The sequence below is a fragment of the Mobula hypostoma genome, chromosome 23 (genome assembly GCF_963921235.1).
Source record: "Mobula hypostoma chromosome 23, sMobHyp1.1, whole genome shotgun sequence".
NCBI classification, from domain to species: domain Eukaryota; kingdom Metazoa; phylum Chordata; class Chondrichthyes; order Myliobatiformes; family Myliobatidae; genus Mobula; species Mobula hypostoma.
The window spans coordinates 30778153-30799862 of NC_086119.1; the positions used below are offsets into that span (position 1 = coordinate 30778153).

At 37.1% G+C, this 21710-nt stretch overlaps 1 protein-coding gene across 4 annotated transcripts in view; it reads left to right on the forward strand.

Annotated features, from left to right (window-relative positions):
• Positions 1–19477, forward strand: part of LOC134336738 (unconventional myosin-XIX) — a 61289-nt gene extending 41812 nt beyond the window's left edge. For 3 of the 4 annotated variants that reach the window (XM_063031152.1, XM_063031153.1, XM_063031155.1), the window contains 4 exons: positions 1958–2043; positions 7636–7977; positions 18028–18135; positions 18999–19477. In XM_063031152.1, coding sequence (XP_062887222.1) covers positions 1958–2043; positions 7636–7977; positions 18028–18135; positions 18999–19028 — 566 coding nt within the window. In that variant the 3' untranslated portion in view covers positions 19029–19477. The remainder of the gene's footprint in view (positions 1–1957; positions 2044–7635; positions 7978–18027; positions 18136–18998) is intronic. The other variant, XR_010015874.1, reaches the window with a different exon arrangement.
• The last annotated feature ends 2233 nt before the right edge of the window (positions 19478–21710 follow it).

Below are 21710 nucleotides of genomic sequence, written 5' to 3' on the forward strand. Positions count from 1 at the left end.
GGTTATCATTCTGCATTCCCTTTGTAGGAGAGAGACTTTTTATCTAGCCTTCCCAATACCACTTTCTCTATTAAACTCTTGAGGTATTGTATAATGTAATCTTCTAAACACGAAGGTTACAACAAGTCCAAGATTATGCAAGCAGTTATCATCAGTTAACCTATTAAGATGAGTATCTTTCTGATCAGTCTGCACTTTAATCTCTCCAAAGCCATTATATTGTTTCTAAATTGCAAAGTACATAATTAAAATATAGTGCTTCTGGGACTCTAACCAACATTCTCCTGCAACTGAAGGGTAACTTAATCCCCTTGTCTTTTAATTCCTCTTGATCTTTTTAATTTTTATTCCTGTGCATTGATATATAACAGTATGTGTGCATGCCATTTAAATCCAATTGTTCTTTGGCAATTCTTAGTGTCTTATTGCAGGTGGCGGTACACCAAAAGGGGGTATAAGGCATTCCTTCCCTCTGCTAGCCTGCAGGTCACCCTTGGGTAAGGTTTAGCACCTCTTAGTGCACCCTCCACCCCCCTCCCCCCCGATCAGGGTCACATGAAGCCATGGGAGCAGGTAGGGGATAGTCGTATTAGCACATTAGTTGTATTGTGCGTACCACAATTCCTGGTTATGCGACCACAGATGTCAGACAAACAATCTCTAAAAGATATTGATAATGGCTGGGATAACCCATCTTGTAAGATCGCCTATGTCATAGAACATGGCACATAATGAATGAACAAGTGCCTTATCAATGTTTTTTTTAAATGCTTTGTACATCTTTATCTAATATAACTGACTTACTATTTCCTCGTATTATGCTCCAAGGGCCACAATTCTGTTTCTGCCTCTTTGTAACCGGTTATCTCCTATGTTGTTAAATACTTGGATACGCAACTCTTGATATAATTGGGTGTACATTGCAGCTGCACTCCTATCTCCTATCCATCAAGCAATTCACAGTCTTACAACATGACTTGCTTTTCACAAATCTTTGAACGTGTAAGAAAGCATCCTCTTGGGGGATTGCACTAAATTTGTAATATTTGCGATTCCTTCATCCTTTAAGTAGAGGCACGCTACTTTCAATTTTCCAATTCAAAGGCACATTTTCAAAAACTTAAGCTCCAGAAGGTTAATACTGCTACTTTCTCACACACTTTTAGTAACTGGGCTGGAAAGCATTAGGTTCCAGAAAACCTGAAGGGTTTCTAAATTCTAAATTGTACCATGTTTAATACTGCATTAGTGATTGTTGGTCCCTCTATAAATCTGATGTCCATATTCACTAGTTCTAATATCATTCTTTTCTGACCATTATATCAAATGGTAAAGAAAAATTACTTGCATAGTACATACTGGTTTTTAGAATATAAAGTGACATGCTCCAACTCTTCAGAGCAAAATGACAAGCAAAGACAACCCTTAATGGATTTGTAATACAGTTATATCCCTTTCTTCCTCTACCCTCAATTCAAATTTAATTTTTATTCTTTTTCTCTTCACTAGTTCCTCAGTTCTGATTTTAAGCTGTCTCTGCCAACCCTGATCATCCCTAATTTCTATTAATTATAATTTTTTGACTAGAACCCAAACATCAAAGTTCACAACTTCTGGTCAGTCCATCTTCAGCATGCTGGGAATCTGAAGAAATGTCATGCATAGAACATCCATTGGCTCTTGATTTACTCCTACTATTCATTTAAGTAAAGTAATAGTGAATGTTTTTCATCATTTAATTAGTTAGAATGGTTGAAAATTTAAAGAAAGATCTTTGCTCCTTTCACTTGTAGGCTCATGGCAAAATAGGACCTCTAAAATTGACGATAGAGGATTTTTTTAATAGCCTTCTCTAAACTAAAATCAGATTATTGCTAATAGTGCTTTCAAACAAATGGTAGAATTTCACTCAACACTTTTGCACAATGCTATTGTTTATTCTTTTCATACTATATAGCTATTAGATCGTGGTTGACCAGACGATGGATTAAGAAACTACATCATTCTGCCATGGTGCTACAAAGAGTGTGGAAAGCCCGGAAGGTGAGTTAAATTTTTGAACTTGAAAAATACTCCAAAAGCATAATACTAGTGAAAACCATTCCTTGATTTGCTTGCAATTATTAAGATGTTAAATTGATAACCACATTTTGAAATATTTATATAAGACATAAGAGCAGAATTAGGCCGTTTGGCCCATCAAGTCAGCTCCACCATTCAATCATGACTGATCCTGTTCTTCCTTCCCTCCTCAGCCCCATTCCCTGGCCTTCTCCCCATAACCTTTGCTGCATCCAGTCAAGAACCTATCAATCTCCACCTTAAATACACCCAACGACCTGGCCTGTGAAAATAAATTTGCACAAATTCACCACCCTCTGGCAAAAGAAATTTCTCCACATCTCTGTTTTAAATGGACACCCCTCTATCCTGAGGCTGTGCCCTCTTGACCTAGACTCCCCCACCATGGGAAAAGTCCTTTCCACATCTACTCTGTCTAGGCCTTTCAACATTTGAAAGGTTTCATTGAGATCCCCTCTCATCCTTCTGAATTCAGTGAGTACCCAGAGCCATCGAACGTTCCTCGTACGATAACCCATTCATTCCTGGACTCATCCTTGTGAACCTCCTCTGGACCCTCTCCAATGCCAGCACATCTTTTCATAGATAAGGAGCCCAAAACTGTTCACAATACTTAAAGTGAGGCCTTTATAGAGCCTCAGCATCACATCCCTGCTCTTGTATTTAGACCTCTTGAAATGAATGCTGACATTTCATTTGTCTTCCTCACCACCAACTCAACCCACAAGTTAACATTTGGGGTGTTCTGCACAAGGACTCCCAAGTTCCTTTGCATCTTAGATTTTTGGATTTTCTCCCCCATTTAGAAAATAATCTGCATATTTATTTCTACTACCAAAGTGCATGACCATGTATTTTCCAACATGGTATTTCATTTGCCACTTCCTAATCTGTCTTAAGTCCTTCTGCAGCGCTCCTGTTTCCCCACACTATTTGCCCATCTACCAATGTTCATATCATCTGCAAACTTGACAACAAAGCCATCTATTCCATCATTGAAGTCATTGATATACAGCATAAGAAGCAGTCCCAGCACCAACCCTTCAGAACACCACTAGTCACTAGCAGCCAACCAGAAATGTATCCTTTTATTCCCACTCAATCAGCCTCTTACCAATCAGCCAATGCTCTAACCATGCCAGTAAGTTTCATGTAATACCATGGGCTCTTATCTTGGTAAGCAGCCTCAATCATGGCACCTCATCAAGTGCCTTTTAAAAATCCAAATGCACAGCATCCACTGCATCCCCTTTATCTATCCTACTTGTAATCTCCTCAGAGAATTCCAATAGGTTCGTCAGGCAAGATTTTCCCTTAAGGAAACCATGCTGACTTTGTCCTATCTTGTCTGGTGTCACCAAGTACTCCATCACCTCATCCTTAACAATTGACTCCAACACCTCATCCTTAACAATTGACTCCAACATCTTCCCAACCACTGAGGTCAGGCTAACTGCTCTATAATTTCCTTTCTGCTGCCTCTTTCCTTTCTTAAAGAGTAAAGTGACATTTGCAATTTCCCAGTCTTCCGGAACAATGCCAGAATCCACTGATTTTTGAAAGATCATTGCTAATGCCTCCACAATCTCTACCTCTACTCTTTCAGAACCCTAGGGCGCAATTCATGTGGTCTGGGTGACTTGTGTACCTTTGGGTCTTTCAGCTTTTTGAGCACCTTCTCCCTCTTAATAGTAACTGCACTCACTTCTCTTCCCTCACACTCTTCAATACCTGGAACACTGCTAGTGTCTTCCACAGTGAAGTCATATTGCAAAATATTCATTTAATTCATCTGCCATCTCCTTGTCCTGCGTTATTATTTCTCTGGCCTCATTTTCTAGTGGTTCTATATCCACTCTCCTCTCACTTTTATTTTTTATATACTTAAAAAGCTTTTTCTATCCACCTTGATATTGTTTGCTAGCTTGCTTTCATGTTTCATCTTTTCCCCTCCTAATGATTATTTTAATAATTCCATCCTAATTGCTTCCTGTAGGTTTTTAAAAACTTCCCAATCCTCTATCTTCCAGCTAAGTTTTGAGATGTTGTATGCCCTCTCTTTTGCGTGTTTGTACTAATAGTACCATGGTTGTACTATTTTGCCATGTGAGTATTTCTTTGTTCTTAGAATACATCTATTCTGCACCTTCCTCATTTTTCCCCAGAAACTCGAGCCTTTGCTGCTCTACTGTCTTCCCTGCCAGCATCTCCTTCCAATTTACTTTAGCCAACTCCTCTCTCATATCACTGTAATTTCTATTACTCCACTGAAATACTGCTACGTCAGACTTTACTTTCTCCGTCTTCTCTGTGGATTGTCACCTTGTCGCAATGGAGAGGCTTATGTGCTCCTGAGATCCCGAGAGTGTCTGGAGCTATCCTTTGTACATGGCATTCATTGACCTCACCAAAGCCTTTGACTCAGTATCAAGGGAACTCCTATGGGATGTCCTATCCACCTATGGATGCCCTGAAAAGTACATTCGAAACCTGAGACTCCTCCACGATGGCATGCTTGCCACAGTCATGGTCAGCAACAGTAACTGTGAGTCTTTTCAAGTTAGATCAGGAGTAAAACAGGGATGCGTGATTGCCCCAACTTTGTTCACCATCTTCATTGCGACAATCATCCACATTATCTAGGACGACCTACCCCCAGGAATCGAAATTGTCTACAGAACAGGTGGCAGACTTTTCAATCTTGCCCGTCTCAAATCCAAAACGAAGACATCCACGAGTTCCCTCATGGAGTTCCAATACGCAGATGGCAACAGTGTTGCAGCTCTTTCAGAAAAACACCTAGAACTGATTCTGACTGCCTTCAACCATGCATACATGAAACTTGGACTTGCCATCAATTCCAAGAAGACTCAGATCATCTATCAACCGTCACCAAATGAGACAAATCGGATAGAACCATCATTTCAACTTGGCGAAACAACCCTGGAAAACGTGGACCACTTTCCGTATCTTGGAAGACACCTCTCCTCCAATGTCGACCTTAATGATGAGATCCAACATCATTTTAAATGTGCTGGAACAGCTTTTGGACGTCTCCGAACAAGAGTCTTTCATGATCGTGACATCCGAACAGACACCAAAATGTTAGTGTACAAAGCAGTGGTAATCCCAACGCTCCTGTATGCATCAGAAACCTGGACAATATACCAACAACATCTGAAGGCACTTGAAAAGTTCCATCAACGCTGTCTTCGAAACATCTTAAGTGTCAGCTGGGAAGATAGAAGAACCTACGTCTGTGTGCTAAATGAAGCAAAAACAACAAGCATTGAAGCCTACGTCATCAAGAACCAACTAAGGTGGAGCGGTCATATTGTTCGGATGAAAGACAAACAACTGCCAAAACAAATCTTCTACTCCCAGCTTAAAGAAGGCAAACGTAAAAGAGGCGGACCACAGAAAAGATTCAAAGATGTCTTAAAAGCCAACATGAAGAAATGTAACATCGACATCAACAATTGGGAAACCAATGCCAAGGACAGGAAACTCTGGCAAGCCATCATCCGAGAAGGAACAGCAACTTTCGAAGCCAACAGATGTGCAGAATTAGAAGAAAAGAGAAGAAAATGGAAAGAGAGGCAGCAACAACCAAAGCCCGATCTGCCATCTGGAACTACCTGTCCTGAATGCGGAAGAACTTTCAAAGCCAAGATTGGACTCAAAAGCCACTTGAGAGCCCATAGGTAGATCAACAGAACGAAGACCATCATCCTTGACCTCGAGGGATAGCCACGACGACGATGACTTTCTCCATATTAAATTTCAATCATATTGTGATCACTGCCTCCTAAGGGTTCCTTTACCTTAAGCTCCCTAATCATCTCCAGTTCGTTACATAAAACCCAATCCAATTTAGCTGATCTATTAGTAGGCCCAATGAAAAAACTGCTGTAAAAGGCCATTTTGTAAGCATTCAGCAAATACTCTCTTGATCCATTACTAACCTGATTTTCCCAATCTACCTGCATGTTAAAATCACCCATGACTATTGTAACATTGCCCTTTTGACACAGCTTTTCTATTTCCCGTTGTAATCTGCAGTCCACATCCTGGCTACTGCTTGAAGGCCTGTATATAACTACCATCAAGGTCATTTTACCCTTGCAGTTTCTTAACTCAACCCACAAGGATTCAACATCTTCCGAGCCTATGTCACATCTTGCTACCAATTTGATTCTATTCTCTACCAGCAGAGCCACACCACCCCCTCTGTCTACCTTCCTATCCCTCCGATTCTCCTTTGAAGGTCTCCCACTTACCAATCATATCCTTGCCAGAGAACAACCTGTCCCAATCCTTGCTTTTTAGATCCTTTCTTATTTCTTCAAATTTGGTCTTTTTCCAGTTTAGAACCTCAAACCAAGGACCAGATCTATCACTGGTGAAAGGTGATGACCAGTGGAACACTGTCTCTATTCTGTCCAAAGGGAGGTGGACTGTGCAGAAGCATGTGAGAAGCAGGAGAAGTGAGAGCAGGCTCCATCAATCTAGCAGGAAGGGAAACAACACCTCATGAGTCCATGCTGACTATGGTGCATACTGATGTAGTCCCAATTTCCTGGGTTCAGCCCATATCCTTTTGAGGCCCACACTTCCTCAGGCAGCTCATGCCACGTACTCACACCCTGAGCATGGAAAAAGTTGCCCTTCAAGTACCTTTTTAAATCTTTCTCATCTCACACAAAATCTGTGCCCCTGCTTTTGCATTTCCCTGCCTGGGGAAAAGGCCTTTCCTATTTATCTATTTAACCATGCCCTTCATGATTTTATGAACCTCTATACAATCACCCCTTATTCTCCTACACTCTGAGGAATAAAGACTTTGCCTGGCCAACCTCTCCCTGTAACTCAGGCTCTCTAGTCTTGCTAACATTCTCATACATCTTTTACTGCACTTTTTCCAGTTTAACCTTGTCTTTCCAATAACTGGGAGACCAAAACTGTACAAGGATAGGTTTCACCACTTGTATAATTCCAGTATAATGTCCCAGCTCCTATACTCAGTGTCCTGAATGATGAAGGCTAGCATGCTGAACACCTTTTACACCATCCAGTCTACCTGTGATGCTGCTTTCAATTAACTCTGCATTTGTACTCCCAAGTCCTTCTATTCAGTTGCACTCCATAGTGCCCTACTATTCACAGTATTGTATGCTAGTTTGACTTTCCAGAATGCCCCACCACTCACTTATCTGTATTGAAATCGTTTGCCACACTCTAGGCCATTTTACTACAGAATAATATCACTAACCATTCATTTTAAATTAATTTGTGGTTTCCTGAACATGCCAAATGCTGCACAAATGTAAGTTTATTCTTTTTGTTAAATAATACTTCTGCCTTTTCTGAAAAGGCAAATTGGCTTAATATTGTTTCAAAAAGATACAACAGACAACTCAATGCTATCTCAGCACTGCACAGCCGTGTACTGAATTGTACTGGTCTAAGAAGTGATGTACTGAAATAATAGTGCTGTCAAATAGCCAACCTGTCACATAAGCTAATTGCAATTTTTAATAAATTATATTTTAGATTAAAATGGAAACCTTGGCAGAAAAGGAATTGGATAACCCAACATACTTTAAAGACATGGAATTAATTCCCGGTTCTACGTGCTCATCTTTATCGCCAGTACGACATGAGTTATTAAATAAGTGTTCTCAATCTATTCCATTTCAAAATCTAAAATTGCGCTCCTGGCCTCTGGGTTTGATTCTGTCACCTTTCTGCATTACTGGAATAGCTCCATCAGCATCTGAATTTCTTAAGGCTTGTACTCGACTGGCAGCATTGAAGGTGAAGTGGAGAAATACCCATAAATTAGAACATAATCAGTGTCATCGGGGTATTGCTTCTATTCGAGCATTGCCTGAGGTAAGGAATACCTTTTTTTCTCTCTCTCCCCCCCCCCCCCAGCCTTTTTGGTATAAGTGAAATAATTGTACCCACTGCATTTAAAACAAAATTGTAATGCATATTCAGTAGAAAAATGATAAATGTGAAACTAGAAAATGGATTGTGCCATTTTCTGGTTGTGTTTAGCACTAACGTCATATTTGATAACCCAAAACAAATCATAGTTGGTCAAAATCCAGTGAAGCAACATCAGAATGGTTACATCCAGAAATCAGAGTTAAAATGGGATGTCACAGCTCCTCCTGGGACCTCATTCTATTTAGCACTACCGCAGCAATCGAAGAAGGTAACAGCTCTTAAAAGGTGTATTTTCTTTTGGTAGAAGAATAAAGAGTTCAGAGAGAAGGAAGCTTCTCCTCCAGGTCACTGGAGCAACGTGACAATAAATTTCATATTCTTGCAAGATATATCAGGATGATTCACCCTCCGCTAATTTTCTCTCCGCAAACACCACTTACACTGGCAGCTTGTTCCACTCTCACCGCCTTCTGAGTGAAGATGTTCCCCCTCATATTCCCCTTGAACATTTCACCTTTCATTTGTAACCCATGACCTCTAGTTGTAGTCTCACCCAACCTCTGTGGAAAATGCCTGCTTGCATTTACCCTATCTCTACCTTTCATAATTTTGGAACAGTTAGGCCACTCGGCCCATCAAGTCTGCTCTGCCATTTCATCATGGCTGATTTATTACCCCTCTCAACCCTACTCTCCTGCCTTCTTCCTGTAACCTTTGATGTTCTGACTAATCAAGAACCTATCAACCTCTGCTTTAAATACTCTCAGTGATTTGGCCTCCACAGCCAACTGTGATTTTTGTATATCAAATCTCCCTTCACTCTCCTACACTTTAGGAAATGAAGTCCTAACCGTTCAAATTATTCTACTTTCGATTCTTCCACTGGCACTGGTTTCTCTCCTCTGTTTGCACATTTATGCAGCAAACAGCACACTACAATGAAGTCTCCTCACCTGCTTGGTAGTGTTTTGCAAGGTGCCTCAAATTGATGGGGGAAATCAAATCTCATCTTGGCATTTACCATTATTATCCTGTGTGTGTATGCCTTGATTACATCAATGCTTGGCAGCTGTGGTCACCAAGTATTAATGTAATATGTGCCATCATGGAAAAAGTATAGCCTTTATTCCCCAGGATCTATCAATCTGAACAGCAAAGGCTGTTAAAACTGACTACAGTCTCATAGAGGATGAAGTATTCTTATGTGCTTCCATGACATTCACCATGAGGAAATATCTTCATGATTCACACTCGAGAGTGGAAACTTTGTTTGAAAAGATGAAGGTTCTGACATGAGTGTGATCAGACAATATAATCTCATAATTGTTTTGCATGGGCAAACTCTCTGCAATAATGTGCCGCCTTTGGGACAGTTGACAGATATCTATTGTGGCTGCATGGAATAGAAACTGATGTGATCTTGACATTCATGGAGAGTAATTTAGATAGGAGAGGAAGGGCCACAAACAGTGACTGTAAAAGGTACCCCCCCCCCCTCCTTGGAGGTGTACATGTTTTATTATTTCACAACATTGAATCACAGTGGACTAATTTGGCTTTTTTCAACTCTGATTAACAGAAAAAGACTCTTGTGTCAAGTGGAAACAGATCTTTACAAAGTGATCTAAATTAATTACAAATATAAAACACAAAATAATTGCATAAGTATTAACCCCCTTTGATACACCAAACCATCACTGGTGCAGCCATCTGGTTTTAGAAGTCACATACTATGTTAAATGGAGCTCTGTTTTTAGACACCTGTGTGCAGTCAAAGTGTTTCAATTGATTGCAGTAAAAATACACCTGTATCTAGAAGGTCCAATTGCTGGTGAGTCATTATCCTGGCAAAAACTACACCATGAAGACAAAAGAACACTCCAAGCAACTCTCTGAAAAGGTTATTGAAAAGTACAAGTCAGGAGATGGATATAAGAAAATTTCCCAGTCACTGAATAGCCATTGGAGTACAGTTAAGTCAATCATTAAGAAATGGAAAGAATATGGCACAGTTGTAAATCTACCTCGAGCAGCCCGTCCTCAAAAACAGAGTGATCTTGCAAAAAGGGGACTAGTGAGGGAGGCCACCCAGTGGCCTAGGACAACTCTGGAGGAGTTGCGGGCTTCAGTGGCTGAGATGGGAGAGACTACACTTACAACAACTGTTGCCCAGGTACTTCACCAAGTCTCAGCTTTATGCAAGAGTGGCAAAGAGAAAGCCATTTGGAAAAAAAACACTTGAAAACTTGGTTAGAGTGTGCCAGAAGGCATGTGGGAGACTCTGAAGTCAGCTGGAAGAAGGTTCTATAGTCTGATGAAACCAAAAATTGAGCTTTTTGGCCATCAGACTAAACGCTATGTTTGGCATAAGCCTAACACCACACATTATCAAAAACACACCATTCCTACCGTGAAGAATGGTGGTGGCTGCATCATTGTGTGGGGATGCTTCACTGCAGCAGGCCCTGAAAGGTTTGTGAAGGTAGAGGGTAAAATGAATGCAGCAAAATGAAGGGAAAACCTGATGCAGTCTGCAAGAGAACTGCAACTTGGGAGAAGATTTGTTTTCCAAAATACTTTCCAGCAAGTATGCTTGTTTACCTCAAGCATAAAGCCAAAGCTACACAGGAATGGCTTAAAAACAACAAAGTTAATATCCTGGGGTGGCCAAGTCAGAGCCCAGACCTCAATCACAATTGCAAATTTGTGGCTGGACTTGAAAAGGGCTATTCATTCATGATCTCCGTGCAATCTGACAGAGCTTGAGCAGTTTTGTAAAGGATGGGGGAAAATTGCAGTGTCCACATGTGCAAAACTGATAGAGACCTATCCACACAGACTCAAGCAACACACACAAAATACTGGAGAAATTCAGCAGCCCAGGCAGCATCTATGGAAAGTACAGTCGATGCTGCCTGGCCTGCTGAGTTCCTCCAGCATTTTTTTGTATGTGTTGCTTGGATTTCCAGCGTCTTCAGATTTTCTTGTTTGTGATTGTGCACAGACTGAAGGCTGTGATTGTTGCTAAGGGCGCATCTACTAAATACAGACTTGAATGAGATGAGTAATTATGCAGTCAATTATTTTGTATTTAATAATTGTAATAAATTTAGACCAATTTGTAGAAAATTTGTTTTCACTTTGAGACAAAAACGTCCTTTCTGTTAATCAGTATCAAAAAAAGCCAAATTCAATCCACTGAGTCAATGATGTAAAACAATAGAACATGAAAACTTCTGGGGGCTGAGGGAGGGGGGTGAATACTACTTATAGGCACTGAATTTTGCTAATTGCATCCATGCAAAAACCTGAACCAGCTTTATTTTTATATGTGTGAGGAGAGGGACTCTGTTGGTCAGAGTTGACCATGGATATTGCATCCTAGCTGTCTAGATACACAAGCCTGGGCAGCACAATGTGGGGAGCAAGCTGTTGCCCATGTAGCAAGCTCCCCCTCTCCACGCAACTGATGAACCCAAAGGAACAACAGAAACCGATACAGAGAACCTACTGGCTGTTGATAGAGTAGCAGCATTTTTATAAGTGCTCCTCTACTTAATTTACTGTTTCCAACTTGTTTTGAAAACTTACTTATAAGCGCAATATTGTTTTACGATGGGTCATGGCAAAGCTACTAAGAAAGAAGAGGACTTTCCTGTAACTTTGGAATCTATTTTGGAGACACTTCGGAAGCATAAAAATGAACTTTCGGAGGAGTTCCAGCAGGAATTCTGGCAACTCAGCACTGAATTTAAATGAATGGATGTAAAATTGGATTCTAGCCAAAAAACTTAGTGAAAACGATAAATGGATAAAAGAGAATGAAGACACTTTGACGATCTTGGATGCGAAGACTGATGACCTGGAAAAGATCTGTGATACACAGTCAAAAGTTAATGAAACATTAAGACAGAAGATTATCAACTTAGAAAATAGAAGCAGAAGAAATAACATACGTATTCTGGGTCTTAAAGAGTTAAGGGAAGGCAATCAGCCTTCGGAATTTTTTGCAAACCTTTTGGCTAATTTATTTCCGAATATTTTAAAATCTCTACTTAAAATAGACCGAGCTCATAGATCGCCACTATCAAGATCCCCTTCAGGAGAATGACCCCGTTCAGTGATAATTTGTCTTCACGACTTTCAAACAAAGGAACTTTTAATTTGTGAATCTCGTTAGAAAGGTATAATTGATTATGAAGGCCAGAAGATCAGAATTATGGAGGATTTTTCACCCGAGGTGTTGAATGAATGCTTCAAGTTTAAAAAAAATGTTGGACTTGTATAATAAAGGTTTTAAACCCTCTCTTCATTACCCCGCCCGTCTTAGAATCATTTTGAAAAATGGCTGTCAGAGAATGGTTCCGTTTGACTCAAGAGGCGCAGGATTTCTTAATTTCCGAATCAGTATCAGAAGTTTAATTGTTCAGTAATTCCCTATATAAATTTATGTTGCATCTGCTTGATGGATCCTTTATTTTAGAATAAGCAGTCTAACTGTTCATTACTTTCTTTCATGAACAATTATTTTTTTTACTTTTGGTATACCTTTGTATCTAATTTTTTTTGTACTTTTATTTCTTTGCTAAGAAAATTAAGGACTTAACATTAGTAAGCTTTCATTGAGTTAATACTTTCCAAATTAATGTTCTGATTTTGCTCAGTTCTTTTTAATATTTTATACTGTACTTTTTTATGTTTTTTTAAAAATAAGTTTAATTTTGCTCTGTTTTTTGTTAAGTCTTGTTGGAATGCAGTTAGCCTTGGAAATTTTTTGGAGCTCAGCCAGTAATTTGTTTTGGGAGGGCAATGCTGGTAGGTTTAGCTGTCGATTGCCCTATGGTTGACATTTTTTCTTGGGGTGGGGGGTGGATTTTTTCTTTTCTGTCAACTGTTTGGTTCTCTTAGCTTCATTTGTTGCTTGGTCACTTTATCTTAAAGCTCATTGTTTGGATTCAATATACATTCCAGCGGTTTTTATTCTAACCTCTCTCAAGCAATATTTAAAATGGACCATACTATTAATTTACTTAGATTTAATGTGAAAGGTTTAAATCATCCTGTGAAATGTAATAAGATATTTAATTATATTAAGAAATTGAAAGTCTCAATTTTTTTTTACAAGAAACACATGTTCATAAATGTGATAATTTACGTCTTTTCAGCAGTTGGAAGAATTTATGGTTTCATTCCTCATTTCAGGCTAAGGCTGGAGGAGTTTTGATTCTTTTCAATTGAATTTTTTTCAATTCAGTTTCTTTTGTTCAACATAATGTAATGTCTGATACCAATGGGCGTTTTGTTATAGTGTCAGGGAAATTAGATAATAAATTCATGGTTTTTGCTAATTTGTATGTCCTGAATATAGATCATCCAGGTTTTTTTGGACGCTTTTTTTTCGCTTTTACCAGATTTAAGTTTGTATTTTCTGGTTTTAGGAGGAGACTTCAGCTGCTGTTTAGACCCTGTTTTAGATCGCTCATCTTTTAAACGATTGTCTTTTAGTAGATCTGCCTCCTTTATCTAATCTTTTTTAATGAAATGTGATATTGTTGATGTTTGGCACTTTTAGTTACCAACAGATAGAGAGTACTCATTTTTTTCCTCATGTTCATCATACGTATTCCAGGATTGATTATTTTTTTGTTGATAGTCAATTGATTCCATTGGTTCACTCCTGTGACTATAAAGAAATTGCTGTTTCAGATCATGCTCCTGTGTTTTTATCTTTAAATCTTCCGGGTGTCTCCCAAGTAAATAGATCCTGGCGTTTTAATCCAACTCTGTTATTTGATAAGGATTTTAAAACATTTTTGGAGAGACAAATTGCTCTTTTTTTTTGAAGAGAATATGCTAGAAGAGACTTCTAGTCTTATTTTATGGGATGCTTTTGAGGCTTATATTAGAGGACAAATTATTTCTTTTACCGCAAGTGTTAAGAGAAAAGCTAATAAGGAAAGAATTGAATTAGCCAATCAGTTGAAACAATTAGACCAAAAATATGCTTTGGCTCCAGATCCTGCTGTACATAAAAGATGTGTTGAAATTAAAACTAAATACGATCTGCTTTTAACTTATTCAATTGAAACTCAACTTTTAAAAGATAAAAGTTAGTCTTATGTTCATGGTGATAAAACAGATAAACTATTGGCTAACCAATTAAAGACCTTTATAGTTAAACACCAAATTAAAGAAATTTGTAAGGCTAATGGTGATAAAACATCTGATCATTTAGAAATAAACGGTACTTTTAGAGAATTCTCTTCTAAACTGTATAGTTCTGATCCTCCTAAAGATAATATTGTAATGAATAATTTCTTAGATCGATTAAACATTCCTACACTTTCTGATGATCATCGAAAATTGCTGGATCAACCCATTTCTTATGAGGAAATTGCCGAGGTTGCTCACTCTGCACTCGGGGAAGGCTCCTGGTCCTGATGGATTTTCCAGAGAGTTTTATAAGGCTTTTTCCTCTTTGCTTATACCTCACTTATATTCAGTCCTTTTGGACTCTTTTAAATTAGGTAGGTTGCCACGATCTTTTTATGAAGCTTCTATTTCGCTTATTCTTAAAAAGAATAAGGATCCAACTGGATGTTCTTCTTGTAGACCAATTTCTTTACTTAATGTTGATACTAAAGTTTTATCTAAACTTTTGGCTCGTAGGATTGAAAATATTTTGCCATCTATTATTTCTGATGATCAGACTGGATTTATCAAAAATTGATACTCCCACTTTAATATTCGTCGTTTTTATTCTCCTTCTAAAGAGATGTCAGAATGTGTGATACCCTTAGATGCCGAGAATGCCTTTGATCGGGTTGAATAGGATTATTTATTTATTTAAAATTTCAGAAAAATTTAACTTTGGGCCCGATTTTATTCAATGGATTAAATTACTTTATTTATCTCCCTCCGCACAGGTTCTTACTAACTCTCAGAATTCTAAGCCATTTAAACTTCAATGTGGAACCAGACAAGGTTGTCCTTTGAGTCCTTTGCTTTTTGATTTGGTCTCAGAACCTTCAGCTATTGCTTTCCGGGAATCTAATATCACTGGTATTTTAAGGAGGGGTATTATTCACAAAGTGTTGCTTTATGCTGATAACCTTTTGCTCTACATTTCTAATGTGGAGTCTTCTTTACCTTCTGTACTTTCTTTACTCTCCTGCTTAAGTCAGTTTTCAGGATATAAACTTAACTTTCATAAAAGTAAACTTTTTCCTTTGAATAATTTGGTATTAGTTAATACCAACCTTCCTTTTAAAATTGTAAAATCAATTTACTTATTTGGGCATAACAATTACTAGGAATTATAAATTCCTTTTTAAAGAAGATTTTTCTACACTTCTAAATTATGTTAAGAAGGCACTATCAAATTGGTCACCCTTCTCTTTATCGTTGATTGGCCGAATTATTCTATTAAAATTAATATTTTGCCTAAATTTTTACATTTATTTCAGGGCATACCTGTTTTTATTCCTAAATCCTTTTTTGATTCTCTGGATTCTATTATATCTTATATATGGAAAAATAAAATTTCTGAATTAAATAAAGCTCATGTTCAAAAAGCTAAAAAGAATGGAAGTTTAACCTTACCTAATTTTAGGTTTTATTACTGTGCAGTCAATATATGGAATCTTGTGTTTTGGTTAAAATATATTAATCGAGAGGTCTGTCCGGTTTGGGTTTCTTTAGAAGCTAATTCTGTTGATAAATTTTCTAACATTTCTCTTCTCGGATCCCTCAATTCCTTTATCTGTAAGTAATTTAACTGATAGTTTTGTAGCTAAACACACCTTGAGGATTTGGGTACAATTTAGAAAATATTTTGGTTTATTGAGTTTTTCACTTTCAAGTCCCATTTTTTCTAACTTTTTTAAAACCTTCTGTGACTGATGTAGTTTTTAAAGAGTGGAATAGATTGGGTATTAAATGTTTTCAGGATTTGTTTGTTAGAGATAGTCTCTCTTCATTTGAACAATTGTCTGCTAAGTATAGCCTACCCAAAACTCACTTTTTTCGATACTTATAAATTAGAGGCTTCTTGCGTTCTCAAATACATACATTTCCTAAAAGTCCAGATAAGAATTTACTTGATACAGTTTTTAATTTGAAACCCTTACATAATGGATCTATATCTAATATTTATGGTATGTTGTTGGGAATGAGAAGTTTTCCTTTAGACAAAATTAAAAATCTCTGGGAACAAGATTTACAGATTCCAATTTCTGAGGATACTTGGAATGAACTTAAATTGGTTAATACCTCATCGTTATGTGCCGTCATTCCCTTCTACAATTTAAAGTGATTCATATGACTAAAGATGAGCTCTCTCGTTTTTATTCGGATATATCACCCTATTGTGATAGATGTAACAATGGAGAAGCCTCACTAATTCATATATTTTGGACTTGTCCGAGTCTTGAAAAATATTGGAAGGAAGTATTCCAAACTTTTTCAGTGCTTTTTAAAGTAAATTTTAAACCCAATCCTTGACTGCCTTATTTGGTATTGTTGGAGGAAATGATATTATTTTGGAGTCGCATGGTTTGCATATTTTGGCCTTTATTTCTCTTATAGCCAGGAGGGCATTGTTGCTTAAGTGGAAGGATGCCACTCTGCCTACTCATACTCATTAATTAGATGTTGTTATGTCATGCTTAAATTTAGAGAAGATTCGCTGTTCAATTTCTGAACCTAGATAAGATTTTTTAACATTGTGGGGACCTTTTTTTAATTATTTTCAACATCTTTGATTTGCTATTAAGCACAGATGTTAGCTAACAATATGTTTTATACGATAAGGATTTTTTTCCTTTTTTTCAACCAAACAGCTGTTTTTTTTTCTAGTAGTGGGTTTAGATTTTTTTGTATAATAAAATTATCTCTTTTCAATATTATGTTTAAATTTAATGTATACGGATATGGGGTAATGAGACTATATTTGTGATTTCAATACATTGTAATCGATACTGTATATTCTTTTATGTAAGAAATCAATAAAAATATTGAAAAAGAAAGCGACCAATACAGTTTGGAACCAGCAGCATCGCAAGAGTTGCCAGTCAGTGTTGAACTCAATGTAGGACTGCCTTAGGGACACCGGCTCAGGGCTTTTCCTTCTGGGTTTACTCCTGAAGCCTTCCCCATGACTGGGTATAGCCGCAAGGCAGCGGAGGTTTGAGATCAGAGTTTTCCTTCTATTAGATGAGCTGCCAACCATGGCTGATGAACTCCATCTACCCGAAGCGACTGTTTTTAAGGTGCCAGTAACTCGCCTTTGCCCCTTCTCCTGTTAGTAGAAACGGTTCCACCGGGCTTAGTAGCTAAGCCACACATGAAGGCCTGGAGCTGGACTTGGTTGTCAGAGGCTACTTGAGGTGCATACCATTGGGAGCCTTCAACAGGTAGTGGGAGCTTGTCCCCATTACCACTCCTGGCTATAACAACCTTAAGGAAAGTACAATATAACGTACAATGTAATAATATACAATATAATAAATATAATGACAGTGCCATCTTTAATGGAGTGCTGCCAGTGATGTGACAACTGAGGTCTCCATGAGATGGGTATCTGAAAGTTTTTCCTCCCAAAAGCTTCTGTAAATTTGGCAAGTGCTTGAAAACAGTGCTCTGATGCTACCCAGTCAAAATTTCTTATGCTTACTTTCATATTGCTCAACTTTGTTGCTTTTTGCAATGTGCTCCTGGTTCATATGTAAAGTCATAGCTTCAAGCCTCATTTCATGGTGTTACTCAAACAACAATACAGTACTGGAAAAGATCAGGTGCATGAATGTGGAGTGTATTCAGAAGTGGCTTTCCATTCTCTGATTTCACCTGAAAGTGATTTTATCTCAATCTATTACTGTTAAAATTTAGTTAGCACCTTTTTAAAAAGTGTTTTTTTTTTCAACTTGGTTTCTTAGCATAAATTTTTAATATTATCTGGTGTAACTCAACTATTCCATTTTTCTCTCCTAGGTGCAAGTAAAGTTCCATTGCAAACGATCTCCACTGCTTTTTGCTGACACTTACCCGGAACACCAAAAGTGCATAATCATTGGTTTTAACCAGATCTTATTGGAAAAGGTGTAATCATTTTATCAACACATCTTTCCCCTCTTTGCCCACATTTCTGCATGTGCAATCTTGTAACCACAAGGCTCTTATAAAAGAACAATTCTCTCTGATAATAGAGCAGTCATAAACTGATAAATTGATCAACCCTTTATCAGATTAGATCATAAAAAGTTTGGCCAGAATGCACTTGTAATCCAAGAGCATAAATTTATTTTTGCACTCTTTTGATTTCACTATTTAATGAACTTTACATAAAATTTATTTAATAAGACTTTAAAGAAATGCTCATTCAACAGGAAGAATTCTTTCAAGAAAGAAAGCATGATTGGAATTGTTACATAACACTGTTTGTGAAGAGCATAACAAAATACTGTATGCTGCAACACTACATTTATTCAAGTACCTGCCTATTCTCCTTTTCTCATGGAAATTAATCCAACATTTTAACTTACATTTGAATGTTGAAATCCATAGTACTGACATTCAATATGGATCATCTGAACAAAAACCTACAATTTGGTATTTATAGTTGCACAAGTTTGGAATTCTATTATTTATTTTCTGGTATGTAGGGAAGTTGAGTAACGTACAATATTATCTTTTTTTAACTTTGATTCCTTATGTAAAGGTTCTTATGATTTTGCTTAAATATTTCAGCATCAAACTGTTAATACAATTTCACTAATATCTTAGTACTGAGTATTAACTTGGGTATAATTAGAAAGAGAAGAACTTTGAAGTTATTTTCTTGTTCTGCATTTGTATTTTAGGCTATTGTTTAAAGAATTTGCTATCTTGCTTTAATAAACTTCATTTAAAGATATACTGATAAGTGACATTGTAAAATGTTAAATTGTTTTCTTTTCATACAGCTATCAGATCATGATTTTATTTTTCCCTGATAAAAATGACTCCATATTATCAGTGAAGTGCCTGCAAGATCAAGATCCCATGGTCCTGAGCAGTTTAGTCAAGTAGGTTTAATTAGCAAGGGAAAACATGGTTACTATTTTGATATTGTGATTGTGCACTTTGAGATAGTTACTCATCTATTTTCCACTGCAGTTTCCTTTATTCCTGAACAACCTTCCATGTGTGCTGAAATCTAAAGAACATCCTTGCTTTCACTTCCTGCAATCCTAAATGTCACCATTAACGTGGAGAATTGAGGGATTTGCGTCTTTTAATTTGTTGCTATTATTTGTATCACCAGCTTACTACATACATACTTTGTTAATATTACATATGTGGACTTGATTGTTCACAGGAAATCTGTATTCAAAGAAACAACCATATGTATTAAAGTAATACAAACAAAATGCTGGAGGAACTCAGCAGGCTAGGCAGTATCTATGGAAAAGGAATAAACAGTCAACATTTTGGGCCAAGACCCTTCATCAGGGCAAGGGTCTCAGCCTGAAAAGTCAACTGTTTACCCTTTTCCATAGATGCTGCTATGCCTGCTGGGTTCCTCCAGCATTTTGTGTGTGTGTCTGTTGCTTTGGATTTCCAGTGTTTGCAGATTTTCTCGTGTATGTGTCTTAAATTTATTGAAAAATTAAGATATAAGAAATAACCTTTTTGGATTAATGTAAAGGAAAATGTTTAGTTTTTAAGGGTATTCCTGTTTGTAAGATGTACAAACGTATTCGGATGTTTTAATATTTCAAATAAAGATTGTTGATCATGGAAAGTAATTCTTCAGGGCAATGAAAAGAACTTCTGCTACTAAATTCTTTCTATCAGTACTACTGACAATAAAAAGACCTGTACATCCTCAGAGCACAGAAAAGAGCTGAAAAAACTACTGCTGACTCCACCCACCCTACCAGTCACCTATCACCGCATTGCCAGTCAGGAGACACCACACGTCATCTCCAAAGCTGCTTTCCTGTAGCTATCCAGATTTTCAACAAAACTTACTCTGGTGTAATACTATCCCTGCACAACATTCATTAAATCATCGGGGTTTTTCAACCTGGAGTCCAAACTCCTTGCTTCATGGTATTGCTCCAAGGCATTAAAAAAAAAGGTTGGGAACCCCTGGGTTAAATGGTCTTTCTTCTTCTCCTTATTCTGTGGATGATTATTTCGTCCATTCGTATGTTCACATTTGTTTGATTATTGACATTTGTTCTGCTAAGGGTTGATTGCTCATGGCTGTTTGCACTATTGTCTTGTAAATTGGTGGTTGCTATTGTGTTGTCCATTTATGGAATTGTCCTGTGTTTTACACTTGGTACCCAACCACAATCATGTTTCACATACTGGCAATTAAGTGATTCTGAACTGTTATATTTTGTTAATGAGATCATTGGGTTAATGATTTGTCATTTCTTAATTCTTCAGAGGAAACCTAAGAACTAACAATGTATATGTTTATTTGATTTGGTGTATTTCACTGTATTTGCTCTAAAATGAAGAACTGTTGCCAAACAAAAATCAAGATCGATGGAATTTATTTTTAAAAATTTGCAATACTAATAAGTGTTGTTAAGAGTTCAATACTGTATGTACTTAAGTGAAAGAAAAGCATACCAATGCAGAATTTAAAATGTGCACAATCTTTTGGCATTTATTTTTAAATAAGAGATGTTAATGGTTTTATTCATTTTGTCAGCATGTATTTTGTAGTGCTGTTAGTTGGTAACATTTGCATTGTCTTAGCAAGAAATATGTGATTTCTACTCCAGTTCTGCACTTTATAAGCAGAAATTTTGCTGCTTACACGGTTCTTAAAAACAATGTTTTTAAAAAAAATTGTATACTTGTCACAAAAATGCAAAGAATTATTAAGGGTCATTTTGAAATACTTGGAATGTTTAGAATTCTTGACAAATTTAAACATCTTTTATTAAAACAGGATCAATTTTACTATCTGTACTTTAGCACTCCGGCTTAATAAAAATGTATTAACTATTACACCTATTATCAATAAAGGGAGCATGACACAATACCTCTTGGTTTAATTCTGTAATCTACACACATTTACTTTATTTGTCATTGTAATCAGTATACAAGTGAAAGTGGGAAATAACAGCTCCAAGTTCCGGCCACTTTTTAAAAAAATATGTCTAGTATTCTGCAAAGATGTTTATTGAGACCTTTTTCTTATTCACATCCACCCCTTTGGATATATTTAGTAAAGGCATTATTCATACTATAGGAGTTAAGACCAAACTCATTTCAATCAGACATGCTTCTCCAACAGACACGGTTCTCTTTTCCTCCTTATTTATGCAAAACCTTAGAATAAGAAAATTAATTCTGTTCACTTTATTGAAAATAACTCTAGGTCATACATTCCAATTTGTGTACATTTGTAAAGAGCAGATTAGACAAAATCCATCCAAAATAAATAATGTTCAAGAAATTAATGGGAGAGAAATATATTAATCAGGACATAATGGATATCCTGTCTGAGAGGATGTGGTTTAGAGACTGATTGGAGTGATGGTAATCTAAAATTCCGTAGATTCAGAAAGGTAATCTTAGAAAGTAGCAATTAAAACGTCACTGCTGAAGAAAGGATGTTGGGGGAAAGAAGCTATTGACCATTTAGCCTCATCAGTTAATACGGAAAA